This window comes from Pleuronectes platessa, chromosome 18 (genome assembly GCF_947347685.1).
Source record: "Pleuronectes platessa chromosome 18, fPlePla1.1, whole genome shotgun sequence".
Taxonomy (NCBI): domain Eukaryota; kingdom Metazoa; phylum Chordata; class Actinopteri; order Pleuronectiformes; family Pleuronectidae; genus Pleuronectes; species Pleuronectes platessa.
This window is the reverse complement of record NC_070643.1, coordinates 17,428,535-17,449,728: the sequence shown is the minus strand read 5'-3', so window position 1 is coordinate 17,449,728 and position 21,194 is coordinate 17,428,535. Positions and strand designations below refer to the sequence as shown.

The 21,194-nt window shown below is 42.4% G+C and overlaps 3 protein-coding genes across 7 annotated transcripts; all 3 read right to left on the bottom strand.

The window, feature by feature from the left end:
* Positions 1-104: 104 nt before the first annotated feature.
* clk2a (CDC-like kinase 2a) lies at positions 105-9,270 on the bottom strand. 3 transcript variants are annotated; one of them, XM_053446614.1, is made up of 13 exons: positions 9,099-9,270; positions 7,683-7,900; positions 7,330-7,579; positions 6,080-6,170; positions 5,193-5,259; positions 4,535-4,651; positions 3,898-4,064; positions 3,303-3,397; positions 3,053-3,182; positions 2,670-2,752; positions 1,979-2,058; positions 1,797-1,887; positions 105-1,607 (listed from the first exon to the last, which is right to left on the bottom strand). In XM_053446614.1, the coding sequence occupies exons 2-13, from the start codon at positions 7,898-7,900 to the stop codon at positions 1,419-1,421; spliced, it is 1,578 nt and encodes a 525-aa protein (XP_053302589.1). In that variant the 5' UTR covers positions 9,099-9,270; the 3' UTR covers positions 105-1,418. The 3 variants fall into 3 exon arrangements, with proteins under 3 accessions (XP_053302589.1, XP_053302590.1, XP_053302591.1); XM_053446615.1 differs by lacking the exon at positions 9,099-9,270 and adding an exon at positions 8,788-9,006; XM_053446616.1 differs by lacking the exons at positions 6,080-6,170; positions 7,683-7,900; positions 9,099-9,270 and having other exon boundaries at positions 7,330-7,469.
* A 323-nt stretch (positions 9,271-9,593) lies between these two features.
* On the bottom strand, positions 9,594-14,022 carry LOC128461580 (histone-lysine N-methyltransferase SETDB1-A). 3 transcript variants are annotated; one of them, XM_053446564.1, is made up of 9 exons: positions 13,937-14,022; positions 12,968-13,142; positions 12,313-12,419; positions 11,765-12,220; positions 11,500-11,670; positions 11,195-11,393; positions 11,003-11,076; positions 10,496-10,686; positions 9,594-10,400 (listed from the first exon to the last, which is right to left on the bottom strand). In XM_053446564.1, exons 2-9 carry the CDS (start codon positions 13,135-13,137, stop codon positions 10,251-10,253), a joined length of 1,518 nt encoding a protein of 505 aa, XP_053302539.1. In that variant the 5' UTR covers positions 13,138-13,142; positions 13,937-14,022; the 3' UTR covers positions 9,594-10,250. The 3 variants fall into 3 exon arrangements, with proteins under 3 accessions (XP_053302539.1, XP_053302541.1, XP_053302540.1); XM_053446566.1 differs by having other exon boundaries at positions 12,968-13,159; positions 13,938-14,021; XM_053446565.1 differs by having other exon boundaries at positions 12,968-13,164; positions 13,937-14,000.
* Positions 14,023-15,611: 1,589 nt separating this feature from the next.
* Positions 15,612-19,157, bottom strand: LOC128461948 (histone-lysine N-methyltransferase SETDB1-B). The gene is made up of 7 exons (XM_053447140.1): positions 18,997-19,157; positions 17,978-18,302; positions 17,727-17,879; positions 17,209-17,410; positions 17,041-17,114; positions 16,206-16,396; positions 15,612-16,109 (listed from the first exon to the last, which is right to left on the bottom strand). The coding sequence occupies exons 2-7, from the start codon at positions 18,297-18,299 to the stop codon at positions 16,026-16,028; spliced, it is 1,026 nt and encodes a 341-aa protein (XP_053303115.1). The 5' UTR covers positions 18,300-18,302; positions 18,997-19,157; the 3' UTR covers positions 15,612-16,025.
* Between the last annotated feature and the right edge of the window lie 2,037 nt (positions 19,158-21,194).

The window sequence follows — 21,194 nt, the reverse complement described above, 5'->3', positions numbered from 1 at the left end:
TTAAGGCAGCAGACTTGTCTTTCCCTTTGATCTTTCTGTCAACCATCCAGCAGGAAGCGTTAGTCAAAGACAGTTAGAAGAGGAACTCAGACACCACGCAGGTATTTAAAGACAGGACGCCTCCTTTTAGCAACCAGAGGTCTGAACCGATACTCAGAACACGTAAGCCTCTGGCAAGGAGGACTTTACTTTATTTCTACACAATGGTACATATATACAGTTTTATACGCTTTAATTTCATACAAAAAAACAAGTCATTTACAGGTGGATGTTTTTTTGGGGGGGGGGGGGGGCTGACCTATTGGAACTCAAAATAAATACGTCGACAGGAGTTGTATGTTTGTGTGTGTGTGTGTGTGTGTGCGCTCCACCAGGAGCTGTGTGCTTCACCTCGATGGAGAGACTTCACGTCCGACCGGAATCACACATGGAAACAAAAGGCAGGTTCTTGTTTGTTGTTGTGAGAAAACTCCCATGACTAATGCTGAACCATTAAAAAGACTCTGAGCAGAACATTAACATGGACGTGTCAACCACTCCATCCACACTGAGTCACACCCACACCCAGAGGAGCATTGCATAACATAAACAGATCTCAATAAGACAGGCGTCAGAGGCCCGTGTGTGAGTGAGGAGTGTCCGTCACCATTATCATCTCATCGGCAAATAATATCTGGGACATTAAGAGCAACAGTCTCCATATAGGGAATAAACCTTTTATACATAAAAAAATAAACATGAAAAGCGATCTACGATGGAAGTGCTCACCTTTCAAAACCAAAAACTTCAGACACTTGCCTCTGCTGAAGATTCTTGCAATTTCCAAGGAAATGTGATATTTAACCATCACCGGTCTGCTGTCGGCATAATAAAGTTTTTCCTATGTAACTGCTCACATTTATTTGGGTGGAGACTCGCGCTGCATTTACAGCTCCATCTCCCTCTGACCCGTTCCTTAAGCTTCAGAGTCGGAAGACATTTCTTTTTGGAGTCTTGCTTCTTTCCTTTAGAGAGCTGAACTATTGTCTTTACATGCTGATGGAATCGAAAGACGGACGGAGGGTGGGGTCGAAGGTGGTTCAGAAATCTAAAGGAAGACAGGAGCTGCATAGAGGGCTACTGAGGGTGCAAACATTCTTTCAGGATTTTTGACCTCGACTGAAGCTTCAACCACAACAAAAGATTCACCTTTGTTAAGTCTTTTGTGAGTTTGGTCTCTGCAGCGAAATGAAAACATGCCTCTCGTGGCTGCAGAGGTGGACGTCAGAGGGACGGGATGGACAAGCAGGAAGTGACGGCGTCCATGCTCTCAATGACAAACCGCATCATCCGAAGCCCCCAGTTCCTTCAGCAGTTCACCTGTTCCACGTTTATAGAACTTGATCTCCTCTGTCATTCAGTCTCTGGAGACCCCAGGGTCACCGGCTGATGTCTCTGTTGCCCTCCCAGCTCTTGCTGCCCGTTGCCTCGCTGCTGCTGCCGTTCTCGAAGAAGGGGTGCTTGAGGGAGTCGGCGAGCGCCAGCCTCTTCGTGGGCTCGTACTCCAACATGCTCTCGATGAGGTCAAACAACTGGTGGTGCTCCTCCGCCTCCGACAGCAGATACCGCTGATGAGAGGACAGAGAGGAACAGAAAAGAGAGGGGGAAAAAAGAGGTGGAGGGTGGAATAGTGAGTGAATGTCAAGAGAAGAACAGTCGCACAAAACAAAGACACTTCTGTTCTTGCAGTACAGAGCACGTTTGTCCCTTATCGGCCCCGGTTGCTATTCTTTTGATTCATTTCCCACTCGTCTTACCCGAAGAGGTTTGCAGTTTTCTCTGACGTATTTCCCAGCTGACGAGCTCTCGTCCCAGTCCAGTCGACCCCGATAGAAATATTTCTGCTTCCTGAGATGGATGGACATCAGTATGAACAGCGTTCTATTGTTTGTGTGTGTGTGTTTATTCAAGAAATATGTTAGAGTGTAGGTTTTCTCACCTCGTCTTACGAATCATCCTAGAGGGCACCGGTCCTAGGATCCTCTCCATCATGGCCAAATGCTCCCTGTTGTCATGAGTCTGTCGGGAGATGGAGAGAAAAGGTTCAGCAAACCAGACTCAGTAGCACAGAGGAAAAGACAGAACGAGACTTGATTTAGAAGATAATCAGGTTTAACTGCTGCTGCTGCTGCTACAGATAATTTGAGACAGTCAGAGCTCACAAGTACCTCAAAGGACTAATCTTACCGGGCTGCTACATTTACTATGTATGTGTATTTATTGTAGTACTGCACAGTATACATGTACAAGAGCTGTTTTGCAATACCCTGCTGTCAAGTCCCACATTTTAAGCGGCTTCTCTGCTTCCTCTTATCTTAAAATAAGAGCCGACACAAGTGCTCTAGCCAACCACTCAATGGCTTGTCGACAAAGCCTGCCAGAGTGGAAAGTGGGTGCTAGTGTTTTGGGTTAAGCTGTCTTTGCCTCTGATATTACTCCGGTACACTCCAGGAATAAAGAAGAGCTGCACTAAGATGTCAGGATTTCCTGGCAGGTGGATGCTTGTTTGATGTTTATTTGATAAATATGGGCCCAGATCCTTTTATTTTACCTAATATCTTAAAACATGGGTGAGGCCGCGGTGTTGGATGTAACCTGCTGGCAGAAAGAGAAGGTGAAAGGTGTTGTACCTGAAACAAGGTGAAGCCCAGATAGTATTCAAACAAGATACATCCAATGCTCCACACGTCACAGGGATGGCTCCAGCCCAGCTCTGAGGGACACAACCACACAAATGAAAACATTAAAACATGTCATGTATGGAGGGTCTAGGTTTAATGCCTATGGACAAATTCCCTTAAATTAATTTGTATCAGAGGAATCGGGGTGGGGGGTGCTGAGCTGTGCTGGTTTCCACTGATAGGACGAAGCCTGTTGCTACATAAAGTCCCAGGTCAGAGCTGCTTATCTGTAAACTGGTTTCCCCGAAGAAACCTGTGGTTAGTAGAAATAACCGCTCGTGTCCTCCTGGTATTTGGTGTTTTCAGTGACAACAGCTCACAGTCGTTCTCACCTAGTATGACCTCGGGGGCGCGGTAATGCCGCGTGGACACAATGGTGCTGTGGTGCTCGTGGTCAAACGTGGCACTGCCGAAGTCCACCATACGCACGGCCGTGTTCTTCACCGTCCGCTCTTCACGTTTCTGCAAGCAGGAAAACACAAGTTTCTACCACAACTACCGACAAGTTCCTGAGCAAACTGTTTGTAGGTGTGTCACAGAAAACCACCATGTTTGTTCTCTGAGCATTCCTCTGCCTCGTACCTTCTCTACATTGTAGGACATGGTGAAGTCCGAGTTGACGAACAGGATGTTCTCAGGCTTCAGGTCTGTGTGCGTCAGCTTGTTGTCATGAAGAACTGTGGAGGGAAATGTTGCTTATTTAGTCTTTTGCATTGAACTGTAAATGCACCTAAAGCTATAAACCATCTTCTAATCACTTAATGAGCTTATCTTAATTCTTTTCAGAGAAAATGTAATGTTGTTACATACAGTATATTAATAAAATGTTTTAAAAATACTCCAATGAGAAAGACCACAACAACAACATTTAGAAAAGAAAATGAACATAATCTGTAAAGATAATGACAATTTAAAGAGTAACTCAACCACTTCATACACCAGGGCAGGATTTACTCAGTATCGTGAGAAGTTAAACCAGTTAAGAACAGAGATCACTCTGAAGCTGTGATGCCCTCATGTGGTAACAGGCCAATATTGCAATCATTACATGCGCTTTAGAATGCCCTGTTGGTTATTTAAACTAACAGCAATATGTTAACAGTTCTATTGGTTGTATCTTTATTCTCCTAAAGTCTTTACGTTCTAAATTCAAATAGAGGACATAAACAAAACGTACACTTCACAGCGAGACAGATCTGGTAGGCCATGTGTCGGACCTGACCGATAGAGTACGGCAGGTAGTTGTTCTCCTTTAGGAAGTCGAAGGTGCTGAGAGCGAGCAGCTCAAAGGAGATACACATGTGACCGTGGTAGTCGAACCAGTCGTACATCTGTACACACAGGCTGCAGGGAACGGACAAAACAAAGGTTAATGGCACCATAAATATACTTTTTACCTTAGATGTTCACAAAGCATTTTGCAACTGAAATAGCTTGGGGTTAAATGTCTAGCCCAAAGACACTGCGGTAACCAGACAGGAGGAAGAGCAAGGCACTGAACCGTCTACCCTGCCATAAGTGTACAACCCGTTCTACCACCTGAGCCACAGAGCCCCGCAGCAACACAAGAGGTTTGGCAGGGATGAAGTGGATCTTTCATAACAAACAACAATAAACTGGTACAACAGCTAAATTTAAGATTTTTTAAAGGGGCTGATGTCGCATAACATTTCTTGTTAACTCTCAAAAGAGAAGTCTTTTTATATCAGGTTTATCACCCAGTTCTAATAAGTGAAATGATGTCGGTTCCAGCAGTGTTAGTTACTTGTAAACATCCTTCGTTTGCAGCAGCAATGTACTCAGTCCAAACTCACAATTTGTTATCAGGGTCCTTCTCGTTGATCTTCTCCAGGACATTGATCTCCAGACGAGCGGCTTCCTTGTACTTCTCCACATTTTTGATAATTTTCAGAGCAACACGGGCTCCTCCCCTGTAAGAGGCAATTAAACACAAAGTTCCATGACGTTTGCACGTAGAGAAGAAAGTTGCAGTTCATGGGAAAGAGCCTGGATTTCAGAAACCACAGTGAAATAATTGAGTTGCCTCCACGGTTAAAACATGAGAGCAAATAGTTTGGCAGCTAAATAAAGGAGTAACTCCCTCCCATTGGTGAAAAGATATTATCCTGGAATCTGTGTATGTGTCACTACTTGAAGACTCTGACCATGAAAATAAACTCATTTCAAGCTCTGTCGGGAGACAATAAATCTTTTGATAGTTATTAAATGAAAAAGAGAAGCACAGAATAACTCATTTGGGGAAGTGATATACGGATTTTACATAAACGACGAATTACTGGAAACAGTGAACCACAGTGGTAAACTATAGTAAACATGGATCAAATATATCACTATTCCAGTCATGTTGCTCAAGTCTAACCCCGGACAAGCACACACATCCCATTGAGTAAATATTCCCTACTGGAGTTCAGGGAAGCAGGACCCCAGGGACACACAAACACACATACACACCTGCGATGGTCAATGCATTGCATCACCCTCCCAAAGGTGCCTTCTCCCAAAGTGCTGACAATCTCATCTGCAACAGCACACAGAGAGAAAAGGAAGAGAGGGGGGGGAGAGCAGGGAAAGAAAGAACAGGAGCATTAGACATGTGGACTTGAGCAGAAAAAACAAAATGCAAAAGTGTAGACAGGCGTATCCATGCTAGCGCCCATCCCCTTTCAAACGGCTGCCTACTCAAATCTGGCAGACTGGACACACGTTGAGGTAAATCTATGATAATCGGATGCTCTAAGGACAAGGGGGCAAATGTAAAGCGCTCCCTTTCTTTGATGACCAATTTGCAGCCATCGAAAACGAGAACACATCCTTTCGCTATGTGGTTGTCTCTGTAACATTGTGCATGTGTGTGAAACTGGGAAAAGAATCAATACTAAACAATGATCCTGCAAATAACCAAAGTGTTAGTATATATATGTTCTGTCTGTATGTGCACTGGTTATACTATAAACAGGCTAAATAGGTGATGTGCATGTTAGAAAGACAAAAATAAACCAGACCCTGAAACCTTCATGGCTAGCTGAAGTTAAAGAACTAAGTTTTAATCTAAAACACGTCAGAGGCAAACAGCTGCGAATGGAATTCTAGGTTTTGGGAAATCATGTGACCTGTGAAACATAGGAAATGCTCCACAGCTTAAAATCCTACAACGAAAAGGGGAACAGTATCTAACATCCCTCCTTAAACCTTCTTGCAATCCACCCTGCTATTTCAGCTATTAGAGCGAAGAGCATTCTAGCAAGGCATCATCATCAGGCACTCCCATGTCATGTAAATGCTCTATGCTTTAATACTCATATGGAGAAGGGTTACGATAGAGTAGTGGCAGTGAGTACATCTCTCTTGCAGGACGTCCCCACTCCGACAGATCAGGTGCCCTTCCTCGTCGTCCCTCACACTCAGTGCCCGCGTCCGGCTGTCGCTCCGCTGTTTTCACACCCAAACCGCCATCAGCAGGTCACGACACGACCAAAGGGAACAGGGGGGGTTTCAGGGACAGCCGCAGCCATGGCGTCAGGCGGCACAGGCAGACGAGGAGGGAAGAGGAGGGTGGTGTAGTTGATGTAGTTGTGGTTGTAGGTGGGTTTGGTGGTCATGGGGCGATTCACGCATGACACCACGTGAAGGAAATATATAACGATAGGGATATAGTGCAAGGGAACAAGTCAAAGATCACATGTTGTCCTCTGCTCTCCACCCACCGCCCTCTACCTTTAACCCACAGCTGCTTACAAACAAGGAAGCAACTGGCACATCCATTCATCAACGCAGACACCAATTAAGACAGAGAAATAACTTACTCAAAAACTTATCAGGCTGACTTTTCAGATTAAAACAAGATGGAAAAGAAAATGAGGACCAAATGTAATCAAGCAGGAAACAAAGAGAGATAAAACCGACATTTATACTAAATATCAAAGTCAACCCTTTGCTCACGTTAATGTTAACGACCTAATAAGCAGATGTGGTCAAATATAAACCACAAAGAAACTGCATTTCAGTAAATCAATGACATTTTAAATGCCAAAATCTACTTTAGTTTAAATCCGAATTTAAGCACAATGTTTGGTAGAACATTTTCACTTTTTTCAGGCTATCTGCACTGGAGTTCACGGGTGGCCCTGGACTGACAGGACGGGCGTTTCAGCCTCTTCTAATTCATCTTCTAAATCCAGTGTTACCAAAGGGGGAGGGCCACAGATTCTGGATTGAGTGGAACGAAAGATGCAATAAGAAAAACTACAGTGAGTGTGTGTCTGAGGAGCGGCAAGAGTTAATGGTTGATCACTAATAATGAAAAAAGTGTTTGCATAAAAATGAAAATGCTCTGCCAAAAAGAAACGCCAATTTAAGCAAAAACCCACTTGGGGGAGAGAAAAAACAAAATAACAAAACATAAAATAAGACAAAATAGAACAAAAAACAAATCATAAAGATTGTCCTACTTACCGATTCCAGGAGCTGCGGAGTAGAAATAGTTAGGGAGAGAAAGAGACAGAAAGAGCTGAGTGAAAACAGACGGGAGAGGTGGATAGAGAGAGGATGAGGAGAGTCAAGACACAATCTCAGGGCTGGCTGTACTCACCGAGGAGGACGGGCTATAGGACCTGGTTCTACGCCGCCTTCGTTTGTGCTTACGCCTGCTGCCTTTCCTCCGGTACGACTCTTCCCGTTCCCGCTCTCGGCCGCGTGGGTAGTTGTACATGTTCGGGGGGAAGACGCGTGGATAGTAAGCGTCGGCCGCTCCATGTGGCTCCCGTTCTCTTTCGCGGTCCCGTTCGCAGTATCTTCTGTCAAATGGCCGTTGCTCCGTCGAGCGATTGTCAAAACTCCGACTGAAAGAGACAGACATCTATTTAAACCTACAGACCAACCAAAGCTGAAAAGATAATGGAGACTTGGGTGCTTTGAAATACATTTTCCACATAGCTGACATACCTCCTTGATCGTGCAAAGCTCCCCTCCTGTCTGTGTCCCCGCCCTCTTCTGTCTCTGTCGCTGCTGGACGAGTATGTTGGTGATCTTCTGTGTCGTTGTCTTCGCCCTCGGTCTCGGTCTCTGTCTCTTTCTCTGTCTCTGTCTCTATCTCTGTAGCGGTCCTGGTAGCTGCTTCGACTGTCCCGGTCCGAAGACGAGAATCGTCTTGTGTGAGGCATCTGGAGGATCATTGGAGATGGGCATAAGAATTATTAAGAATTTGAAAAAAGAAAGACTGACGGCTAAAACAAGACAGAAAAGATAGTTGCAGGGAACACCTGCGATCAAAGGCACTTTACATTTACTCCTGTTCACAACTTTGCTTTAGCTCAGTTTTCACATCAGTAGCGATCACACAAAAGAGAAAATATGTTCATATCAGTCGATATTGTTATTTCTTCTAAGTTTAAAGACTGAGCTCCTGAGGGACGCTTGTGGTTTTTAAACACTTCTTTAAGGGCAGATAACAACAAACACAAAAATCATGAGCTAAACGTTTTAAAAATCCGATTTAAATCAATTGTGTATCGAACCTTCTCACCGTGCTTCCACAAATATATCTGTGTACATATCAGACTTTGGCGAATATCACCATTGTTGAAAGTATTATTGTGATGATTATTAAGTATCTTTTACAACACTGTATTTAAATAGATCCCATTAAAACCAGAGGGCTGACTTGAGGACAACATCTTAGTAAACACACAGTCTGCAAGAATTCAGAAAAAACACACACATTTAACGTGAATCCAGAGGAGGAGGTTCACACTCAGAGACAGTCGCAGGTAAACAGACAACTGTTGAGGTGCAGCCTGACACACACGAAGCCACGCAACACACAACGATCACATGCAAAAGAGGGAAACATTCCAACAACACTGTGGCGTGATCCTGATGAAACACCAACAACACAACTGGCAGACATGCGACTGTCAACAACGACCAGTTAGCTTAGCTAGATCCCCAGCCACAACAACACGTTACAGCTCCACAACACACACTTCCACACTGGCCTTTCTTCATCACCATTGAAAAACACTGGCGTACCAGAACCACAGCCACTTACGTTGTTGACCTCACGGAACCCTTCGTTATTAGGTATTCAAATAAAATATCCGCCCAGTTTACAAACGCCAACACGTTCACTGGGAGTGGAAGTACACAGTCTAAGTAGTTCACTAACTCTCCAACCAGCGGGTCGCAGTTAGCACGTCCCGCTAGCGGCACCAGTCGATGTAAATAATTTCAGCGCCATCTTAGCCACACAGCTAGCTGCTCATGCTAGCCACGGTCCCCCCGCTAACAGCTAGCTTAGCAGGGGGGAACCGTGGCCCTCGCTCGACGGCACGAAGCGGCTCCCGCAGCGTCGTTATTCACCGTTTTAGCCGCGAGACCCGTGTGTTTGTCCCACAAGAAATCCGTGATGGCGATCCACGTTCCCTCTGCTATGTCGCTGCTCGGACGGTTGGAAGCTGCGTCGCTAACAGGCGGTCAGCCTCTCCCCCTCCGGTCCGCTCGGTGCAGCTGATCCTGGATCAGAAGAGCTGACGTCTGCTCGCAGCCGGAGGACCGCGCACTTAGCTCCCGATTTATAATTCATACAAAGTTCGAGATTCGAACCCACGTTGGAATGTTCTTATTCAAAGCAAATGCGAGGCAAAATTTGAATTTGATTAAATCTGATTTGGATAAAATTTGACTATTTGTCTTTTCAATTTGCAGAAAACTTGTGCATAAAGTGATTATCTGTTCTATTTTATTATTTATTATTCATTAATTTCGTTATTTCCTTTTAAAATGTTATTATCAACCCCAAAATATTTTTTAAGATATTTAGAATTGCCCTGCGGAGACAGGTCATTTAGACAATAATAATAATACTCTGTTTATTTGGCACATTTCACAACAGTTACAGTGGATATTCAAGTTGAAATAAGGCAAACAATAGGAAACAAACTCAGTTTGAAGATTTCATAACAAATCAAACTGAAATATAAAAATACAGTCATTGCAGATTTAAATGAAGAGTAAAAAACAAACACAACTGTAAAGACAGTGGTAGGATTAAGATGGAGGATCTGTCAACACTTTTTACGTGATGCAAAGTTTATATCAACTTTTCCACTTCGCTGTTTTGAATTTTACCTGTCTGTAAAAAGTTTTTATTTCAATACTTAAATTACTATATACTAACTATACTATACTATACTAAAAAAGAGGCTCAACGTTTTGGCAGATCATTTTTCACACAGGAGGTCACAATGTTAAATTCATAACACAACAAATGTGCCAACATTTTTTTATCTGTGTAAAAAGAAGCTTCAGCAGTTTATTATGTACATTGTAAAACAGCCGCTGTGTTCCTCATAACATTACAACAATATAATTAACTTAAATAAAATGCAACAAGTTTTTATTAAGGCACAAACACACACAATAAAACAAATTAAATACAATAATACTTCATGTTTGACAGTTTCCGGCCATTACAGTCAGTGAGGAACCTTTAGCACCTGAGACCAATACGGCCTAGTTTGCTTTAGAGGAAGAAGTTAATTTATGGTCGGATGAGGTCGATTGCTTACGTGTCACCTTTTCCAACTCCAACTGCTTCCTCATATTAATCATGTGTTTCAAGCGTATGGAGCCTCGGTAGAACCACTGCTTGTGTTGATCTTCCTGAGCATGAGAACACATCAACACCGTAAGTGACACAATCTGGAAAAAACAACACGTGGGAAAAAATTAAATAAAGAATCCAGCAGAAAAATTACCTTAAACAGGACCTGGATCAAGCTGCTGTCGACCGCCACCACCTCACACGTCTTCTGCACGCCGTCGTGTTCCGCTTCGATGATATCTCCCTGTGGATAGTGGGTCAGCAGCGGGTTGGGCCAGCTTTTCAAATAGCCCGCAATGAAATTCTGGTGGCCCTTGTCTGGAATATCGTCCAGAGGGTAGGTCACTGTCAAAAATAAATAAATAAACATGTCGCGTAAAACATTAGGAGTGACTGAAAGGACAGATTTCTGCTGAATGTACAAGAAGAATAAGCTCTTCAATGCATGGGTGACCATTCGTGGGAGCTGTGTGTCAGACTCTGAGTAAAGAAACTAAGCCGATTGATTGTCCTAAATCAGAACCCAGATCAGCCAAACTGCTTCTTCACCAACAGACCCAGCTTCCCAACAACAGCCGTCACACTGGAGTGAACGCACTTCCCCATCGTCACTGAAATGAATCAACAATGACAACTTTAATAGGTAAGGACCTAAACTCACATGGTCGGTACACTAGGCGAATACTATGTAAGGGAACGTAGATCGGAGTGTGGTCGTCAATAAAGACCAGGAACCTGGTAAATGGAAGAAAAAGGGAAAGTAAACAGTCAAAACTAAAGTTAAATAGAACAACTGGATCATCTCTATCAATCACCCTCACACACACAGACAGAGACGCAGACACACACACACCTCATTTTGTTTTTCCTGCTCGGCAGCTCTGCCAGGATTCCCGGGAAGTAGTTCTGATCAACTTTACTCTTGACGACCACACGAGAGCCGACAATCAGCTGCTCAATACTGGGCACTTGTTCCGAGGCGATGTGGTGAGCCGACACGAGGATCTTCCCCTTCTCTTCAAAGTTAACCTTGTACTTCACCCTCCCATCTTCTGCCGAGACAAAAATCAAAACATTTGAAGCAGAGAACAAACGTGTTGCCCTGTGTTCCGCGTCGAGCTGCTGAATAGATTAAAAAGATATTATAGAAATTCGAACCCTTTGTTATTATTTCTGCGAGTTTGCCAGCTTGCCAGATCATGGTCCTCCTCCTGGCCAGGACTTTCATGTTCACACCGAGCTCTGCTTGGGGAACACTGGGGGGGGCCTTAGTGGTGTCCTCAGATTGGCTACGAGCTGTTACTACGCACGCAGAGCTTACTCCCGTCACTACAAAAGGGAACAAGTGATTAAACTGACCGGTGTAATATAGAAGCGACAAAGCCACATGTTTTTTGTTTGTTGTGTTTTTTGTGGACTTTACCTTTGGTGTTTACAGGCGGCGACGATTCTTTGGTTGGCTTTTTCTCCTCTTGCTCATGTTCCGTATTCTTCTGTTTCTTAGCTTGGGGTTCCAATGTCTTTGCTGTATTGCTATCGGCATCAGTGTTAGCGTCGGCTTGGTCCCTTTCATGCCTCTTCACGTGTTTTTTCTGAGACACATGATACATTTTCCTCCTCTTTTTTGACCCAGAGCTAGAACATTGTGAATCGCTGGATTCTTTTCCTGGTTCCCAACTGTCATCAGAATCTGCATCGCTCAAGCTGTCATGGTCACTGGTGAACTTTGGAGTTGTTGGTGGACGTACATCACGTATCTGCCATTCAGGCAGTCTGGTCAAGACCACCACTGGTTCCATCCTTTGGAAACGCTTTCTGCTTCTTTGCCGATTCTTACTTCCCAGTTGCTTTGGTGACAGATGAGTGGGGCCGGTAACAGCTGGAGAAAGACGGGTTTGAGTCCCAGATTGAACTGACTCACAGATAAATAAGCAAGTTTGCCTGATTGAAAACAAATGACGTGCATCTTACCAGTACCACCACCGCGGCTCTCGTCATCATCAGAATCTGTGTCTCTGTACTCCCATCCCAGCAACGAGTACTGTTTCCTCATGATGGCTTCACTCGATGCCACAGACCTGCAGGACATCAGGACATTAACCCAGAGACAGTATGAAATCAGGAAAAGTACATAGAAAGTTCTTAGAAATCAATAAAAAAAAAAACGTTTTAAATGCAAATTCATTCAAATATTTTCATGCAGAACTTAATATGTTTCGTACGCAAAGGAGTTATGTTTATGTCTGCGTGTGTTTGTTTGTTTGTCAGCAGGATTGAATAAACATAAACACAAATATGAGGTACATAAAATGCTGCAAAGACAGGAATAGTCGTTTTAATAGTAGAGTACGTGTGTGGCTCTTAACTTAGTGGATATTTTACCTTAAAGCCCCCCCCCCCCCGAGTGGGACCTTCAAATTATGAAAGTCCTTGAGGGTAGACATCACAATGTACCCCTAGGTTTGCTCTTTATCTATAACCTCGGGTATTGCTTGGAGGGACGGGTGCATGTGTGCAACGCAGAGGAGATGAAGTCAAACTTTCCCCCACAGCAGGCACAATGCCAACACAACGTAAATATTACAAATGTAGTGAATTAGCTTTATAGTGTAGATACAACACTCACTCTTGGAGCTTCAGTAGATTGGCGTCCATTGTCTGTCTCCTCTCCAGCAGCGACTGCAGCTCGTGGATTTTCTGCAGCACATCGGGGGGGAGCAGCCCGCTCTTTTTGACTTTCGCTCTGATCCACTGTCGGAGCTCCGCTTTGCTCAACGTCATCTCGTCTTCCTCCATTCTCACTGCAACACACACACACACACACTTAAAGAAAAAACAAACTAATAAAATATAAAATATACAGTCTATGGCACAAGAGGAGAATTAATACCACCAAATAATATGTTCTGCTCCAATAATGTGATATGGTATGAAATAGGGCTTTTGCATTGAATTCCCTGATTTGACCCAATTCTACTTTTATTATTGTAATAGATGGTGATTGTTAGATTTTAGTGTTTTTTTCTTTTACGACTATCTTTTTATTATTCTCTGATATTTTCAAGTATACTTATTTGTTTGACTTATATTTGAACAGGACTCTGTAACTTTGATTTGAAAAGAGCAATGAGAATGAACATATTATTATTATTAATGATATGTTATGATATGACGGTTCTTGTAGCGGAAGTCAAAGTCAGAAGTTCATGTACAGGACTGAATATGACAAATAAAACACGTTGAACCCTATAGTCTATCAACGTGGTCTCCTCCTGGTGGGTCCGTTGGTTTTATGGCCCTTTGTGTAGTTTTTAATCATTCAACTGTTTGTGTTTTCTAGAACTTGACAGACCAACTGGAAAACTTCAGTTGATTTGAGGTGAACGTACAATCAAATATAAATGAACACACACATACCTATACATTACCTGCCGCCCCCCTTACAGACACACACAATCACACTCCCCTCCTCGTCTGTCAGTGACGAAGATCCGGGATTGAACAACCACAACTACCGCTTCATCTTCATCCATGACGGTTTCCTGATGTGGAAGTTGTGAGTATTTGTGTTAAAGACCGACAAAGTGAAACTTACCTTAGAGAAGCTTCGGGTGTTTTCAACGGCAGCGGCGTCTTCTTCGCCTTATGCTGGCGCTGCCCCACAACGGGATAGGCTCACGGCTGCCCACTAGTGGCTGAACACGTCACCGACCATGTGTAGTCATGTGTTTGGGACCAGATTTGCCTCTGTGTGTATTCAGCAGTGATGGAGGTAGTACTCAAACATGTCAACCAAGAAAACACACCAATAAATAAACAAAAATACACTGAAGTAAAAGCCCCAATTTAGCTTTTCAGTAAAAGCACTTGCCAATACATACTGGGCCTGAACCACCTGGTTGGACCCGGGGAGAGGTCCCTGCAGCACTTCTCTAACCTGACATGAGGGGTGTGTGTGTGTGTGTGTGTGTGTGTGTGTGTGTGTGTGAGTGTGTGTGTGTGTGCGTGCGCTAATGTCGTCAGTAATGTTGCCGTGTTGTTGATACCCTGGAGCTCACTTCTGTGCTTGGTGCGTTGCCACAGAAAACTCAACAACACATGACGCTATCAAACAATGCTTTTTATTAATGAAAAGCCTTATATAATGGATTACAGGGGTTTTCCGGATGACGTTAAAAGTCAAAGGGTGTCTTTCTTCACAGGTTTTTCCTGGTACTATTCCTCACGCTCACTTGCTATGTACGATCTGGTTTGAGGCCTTAGAAGCAAGTAGCCATCTAGCCTCCTATGGTATAAATAGCCTATTTACCAGGGTCTCCGAACTGGTAATGAACATCAACTCGTGCATGTGCTGGATTCTGTGGCAAGCTGCCTGAGTCTGCTGAAACAGCTCGAATTTTTACTGTGCTGCCCTGAAACCGGAACCCGCCTGTAATAAAACCACAACAGTTTTTGCTCGGAGAGGTCCCGACCCCTGGGGGGCGGTAGGGGAACTCCAGTTAGAGAACTCTTCATGGGCCTTAGGTGGAACTGTGAGGGACTTTTCAGTAAAGACTTTTTGACACCCACAACATTACGAGTAAATAATAACACAAAAATGATCTATACAATAACCAAAAACGAATAAATGACAATTAAAAATGAATATGATAAAACTAGAATGACATTGTGAAAAATATTCAAAATGAAACAAACAATAAAGTGACTAAATGTAATACAAATATATGAAAAAATATTAACTGATTGATTAACAAATGAGCTTATAATTACATCTAGATAAGCAATAAACAAATCCTTCTCCTGTGACATTCTTTCTCTGTCCTCACAACACATGGTTGTTATGAGCTCAATGCCACTTGTGTCTTCACTTATGGATGGAAACCTATATTATCTTAACACAAGAATCAAAATAAAGGAAATCACACTTTCAGTCTTAATCATATTTGGATACATGTATAATGATAATGATATAAGAAGGCTCAATATATAAGAAGTTGATTGCAAAAATGAATGCATTTCATCCTTCTTCGGTCAGACAAGTTCCTGTCGGTGCTGCTTTGGAGCTTTTCCTCCTCTAGTTTTTTGTTTTTAGTCTTTATAACTTTGTTTTCTATTCATATGAGCGAAGACGTAACCGCCGGTCATACGATAAACAGGTCGGTCCTGAGACCAACCCACTATATGTAATAAAAGTAAAGTGACAAAGCAAATGAAATGGTTGCATATAATCCTGTTATGTCGGACATACAGCAGAAAAGAACACATTTGAATAAGGATTGAAAAAATGGGATGTTTAATACAGTTCTTTAAATGGGGCTGACAATTGAGCCAATAAACAATGTAGAATTTTGTAACAAACAATACTACTAATTTCAATAAAATGCAATATTAAATAGTGCAAATCCACTTGAATGGGATCTTTCTTGACTCACGTTCCATCATTCCACCTAATTTGATGGGATTTCATTGAATTCTTTTGTCAAATTTAGCTGGAAACAATTTACCAAACAAAAAAAAAGGACAGGGGTGAAATCATAACCTCCTTATTCCCTTGTTATGTTGTTCCAGCTTCCAAAAAACGTATAGCATGATTGGAAAAATGTTAAATTTTATGTAAAATTGCTCATGATGAATCATATTTATTTTCCTGTTTCTGGCAGCCTTTATTCAGAAATCACTTCCCTTCATTCTCTTGAATCCAATATCCTTCCCATGTGTTGCTGAAGTCTTACAGAGCCGCGGTAGATCCACTGCTCGAGGTGACTCGTCTGAGTGTGAGACATAGACACCACATCAAGTCAAAACATGTCACATAGAAACGACAGGAAATCATAAGAGCACCAGCCGTCTTCAGTGATACTGACCTCAAATTTCACCAGTATCAAGCTGCAGTCGACCTCTTGCACCTCACAACTGGTTTGGACTCCATTCAGCTCGACGTGCACGGTCTGTCCCACTTTGTACTGGGTTGAATGTGGGAAGGGCCAGTCCTTCAGGTACCGCTTCATGAAACACCTGTGATTGTCGTCAGGAAGGCTCTCCAGGACGTCCTCCACTGTCGCAAAACAAACAGGCTGTCAGGCATGGACGTCTCCCCCCAAAAAAACCTTATGTTAGTCTAATGTACACCAAACAGGGAGGTACTCTTTGCTGCAGAGTTACATGAGGACAGAAACTCCATAAGGTTCCTTAAAAGCACCATTTAACACACACATGATGAGAAAACCACAGGGTGAATGACTTGTTCTCTTCAGGGCTCACATGATTAATTTTGCGTGATTAAATCATATTTAATCACCTCTGCTTTTCTGTTTATTTCAATCAAGCTCTTCTCAGGAAAATGCATCACTTCCTTTCCAGCTGTTTCACAATCAAATGTTTCCAGAAGCTCAAGGGACATCATTTCTTCCTTGACTTCACTTTTAATGTGAAACTCAAGCAGGAAAAAGAGACATTTCTGTTAGAGAAAAGAAGCCCAGAGTAATGACAGTAATGACAATGAAATGATTTTGTTTTTGCATTGATGGATTTTGTAATGTTGAAATGAATGAAACACTGAATTTATCAAAACATCATGGAGGGTGATTTAAGTTCCGATTGACAAATAACCGCATTAACATCCAATTAAAACTGCAGCAAATCAGAAAGTAGGGAAGCCTCCAACTAAAATACAATGAAATAAAACAACTTAACACTTACATGGTCGGCACACCAGGTGAATGAGAGGTAAACTAACATAGACCGGTGTGTGATCATCCAAAAAGACCAAGAACCTGGAACGTAAAATTTGTTTGAATCCAATCAAAGCTTTACAAAAGCATTTGGGTTTTCTGAGATTGTGAGGTGTTTTTGTAAGGAGACACACACCTTAAGTGGTTCTTTCTACTTGGGAGCTCTGCTAAGATACCAGGCTGGAACAGGGGATTGATGGTTTGAACCTGGACCACCACAGGAGCGCCGATATACAGCTGCTCCAGCGTCGGTGTTCGGTCGGAGGCGATGTGGTGTCCAGAGACGAGGCTCTTCCCCTTTTCTTCAAAACCAACTTTGTACTTTAACCGTCCATCTTCTGCAAAGAAAAGAAAAAAGGTCAGGGGATGTTTTCTGTATTTTTTGGCTTAATTGTGTTTTGAAATTAATTTAAAAAGGTGAAAACCACAGTTCTCTTAAAATGCACCGTATCTGTGTGTAAGGAAAATGAGGTATATACATTTTATATATTAAATATTTAGTCTTCAATGTGTCAGAATATTGTTTCATTTTCAAACTGAATTGTTGCTGAGCCGAGAATCCTAACAAAATATACCTTTATAGATTTATTTTGTCTTACCGGTGTTTTAAAAGGTTTATAATCATTTCCTACAGTAACATATGTCTTTTTTTACCCTTTGTCACTATTTCCAGTATTTTCCCCCGCTGCCACGTCATGGCCCTCCTCCTGGCCAGCACCACCATGCCCACGTTGAGCTCTTCCTCTGGCAAGTTAGGACGGACCTTTGATTCAGGGTCAAAGCTTGGGGCGGGCATCACTTCGGGCCCTGAGAAAAATTATTTTCATGAGTGTGGAGTCACCTGAAACTAAGAATCAATGTTTGTTTTCATCCCTGAGTGGTCGAGGTGATGTTTGAGAGCTTACCGTTGTGGTTGCCGCTTGTTGACGCTGCTTGTGCTCTCGGTGCTTCCCTCCTTACCGTGTTCACTTTGTTGTTTGACACGGAATAATCTGAGTCACTATCATCTCCGGGCTCCACCTGCATATCGGAGTCCGAGCTGCTGAGGGACTCGTCTTCACTGTAGAACTGCGGAGGCGTTGGGGGCCGTAGAGCGCTGATCTTATACTCTGGGAGTCTGGTCAACACCACCACTGCATTCTTGATTCGATCATCATCAGGGCCGTTCCCCCAATGTGTCGCCTCAATCAAAGTCTCACTCATGGTCTCGCACAGAGAGGCAGACATTTTCTGCAATGGAAAAAGGATTTAGTGAAACTGGGACTTGCAAGAAAATAAATAAAAACCTAGAGCAGAGAACTGCAACAAATAGGATTATAGCTTAAATTGAAAGAAAAGTAACAAATATTGAAATAATAAAAACACCAGTTCATAGATAACGACTTTGTTCTTCTCTGCAGTTAATAACTTTAGTTTGACTCTATGGATTTACACCTTAACGATATATATATACATGCATATACTGTTCATATCATTGCCTGTATATAAATATGGTCGATTTTGCTCTGAACATCTCATCTCTGCTTTTATTCTGTGACACACTTTGTGTTGTTTGTTTGTACGAACAGTGTGATACAAATAAAGTCTGACTGATTGATTGATTAATCTCTGTAACAACACAATATATATTTACCTTATGATCCTATGTTGTGACACATTAAACCTTTATCATCACAGTGACTAACTTTAAATAACGGTGATTGGAAGTTATGTGTTAACAGCAGGTGCAGCAGGAAACTGATGATAAAAGATAAAGGATGCAAATGTGACCTGCACAGTTTAAACTCATATTAATAAATAAGCGACTCGCACCAGGTGTCGTCAGGTTCAAGTTTACGCTGATCGCTAATCGCTAACAATAGGATGCGACTCGGTATCTTTAACGTTAGCTGCACCTTTTACTTATAACACTGGAACAGCTCACCTGTACTTGCTTCCGGGGTTTCCGCTTCAATATAACAAAGAGCTGTGGTCACATCACTGTATTGTGTGTTGTGATGGTAAACACTGGCTACATTAGCTACCGGGCCAATATAGCATGCTAGCATTGAAACAGCCCACAAGAAGAAGCGTCCTCTCGTTGTTGTGTGGCGCTGTACTTCTGCTCCGATGGATAACACGCGTGTGAAATAATATACTTAATATAAAATACACAACTTCCTTCAACCATAGATATATATCTATGCCTTCAACCGATCCTTGCTTCCGCCATTTTACTTTCCCTTTGCCATGGTTGTTGTCTTGTTCGCGATCCATCGCCACCTAGCGGCGTGGCGCGGTACTGGGAGCCAGTCACACTCATAGTTCATTTAGAATAAACACTAAAAACATGTCATTTGCTCATTGGTTATTACCTGAACACAACCTTAAACGTCATTGTTTCTCTTTATCAAAATATTGGGATTGTATCGAGTTAATTTCTTTATCTGAGCTATGCAGTCAAAATTACAGTGACCCTCAAAAAGACAAGGTAAGATAAGTTAAGGTAAGATAAGGTAAGCCAGAGTCAAACGTAGTCATCTTTAAGTTATAATAAATTAATACTTACAGTGTGGAAAAAAAATGCTGTACAATGAAAACTAAAGATATAAGAAGGGAAGATAAAGAACAAAGTCACAGATTAGTAAGAGCCGCAAAGTAAACTTAGAATGAGTACACAATTCAAACCCTTGGCAACAAACAGACTTCAAATAAGTCGGTTAATAGATGAGTAAAGAAGATGGTGTGTCTCAGTGTCAATATATACAAATCTACTCCCCTACAGCAGATATCCTCACTTTTGACTGAGCTCTTTTACTTTGCAAAGAAATACTGTGGAACTTGTTATTGCCATTTGAAACAGAGGAACTGGGTGAACGTCCCTGATGCTTTGGACCCAGTTGCAGTCGGGAATCCAGCCAGAGACAACAGAAATGCATCGTGGGGTCTTTTCAATCAATATTTAATGTCATGTAACATCCCAGTAGCAGACACATTCAGATGGATAAGGTTGTGCAAGAGATATAAAAGGGAAATTGGCTTCCTCTTTGTTCTTAAGTGGCCGGACTCCTGTGAGGGACAAAAACATCATGTCCACTGAGAACTGCACGGTCAGAAAACACACCGCAAAAAGAGTGCATGAGCAAATCTGGATTCCACAGAGTTCTGCAGAGTCATTTTACTCTGCTCTCCCTCAGGTGATCTGCTCCTCCTCGTAGGTGGAGGTGGAGATGGAGCCATAAGGATCCAACACCGTTTGGGCACATCGCACCACCGTCGCCAGCAGGAAGAAGCACAGGACAGCGAGGAAGAAGAGAGCGAAGCCCAGGTCCACGTCCACCTCAAACTGTGTCGCAGGGCGAGGAGCCTGGTCCATGTGGCCTGTGGTGACTGTGGATTCTCCTATCAGCCTCGGGTTTGTTAGTCCAACACCGCCGGATCAGGGACAGTACACGAGTGTGCACAGGGGTGATGACTTAATGGCAGAAATATAAATCAGAGAGACACACACAGATGAAGAAAGTTAAAAAAATGCTGTTAAAAGCAGAGACACTAACTACACAACTCCATATGAGGGGTTGTGAGATTATTACAAGAGAAATAAACTGAATTAAAGTTCTGCTTCACACATTTGCTTTTTCCTAATCTTTGCTTTTTGGGAATTATTTTAGAAAATTCAGAAGTTTAACATATTTCAATTTCTAGCATTTTACGTGATTTCATTTTCAACTTGTCTTGACATCTGAAATGTGACAAGGGGCCAAAACGAGATGGTCTACTTCTCAAAAAGTTTGAAAAGCCACTGGTTTAGTCTGATGTTTTTATCATATGTTTGTTTCAAAGTTATTATTTGTAATATAAGTAACTTGAAGTACAAATAACATAAACGCTAAAGGGGGTACATTCACACATACACCGTAATATCTCATTAAGAATTCTCATCTGTACTTAAACGGAAGCGTACAACCTGTTTTCCTGCGATTTTTAATTTCAGATTGTTAATTGTTACCTATGGCTGTAAGATACATTACAATAATAAAACAGCAATATTCTGGAAAGCCTGGATGTTGATTTCGAATGTCTTGTTTAGTGTGACCAGCAGCTCTAATCCCTAAAAGCACATGAGATGAAGAAAAGACAACC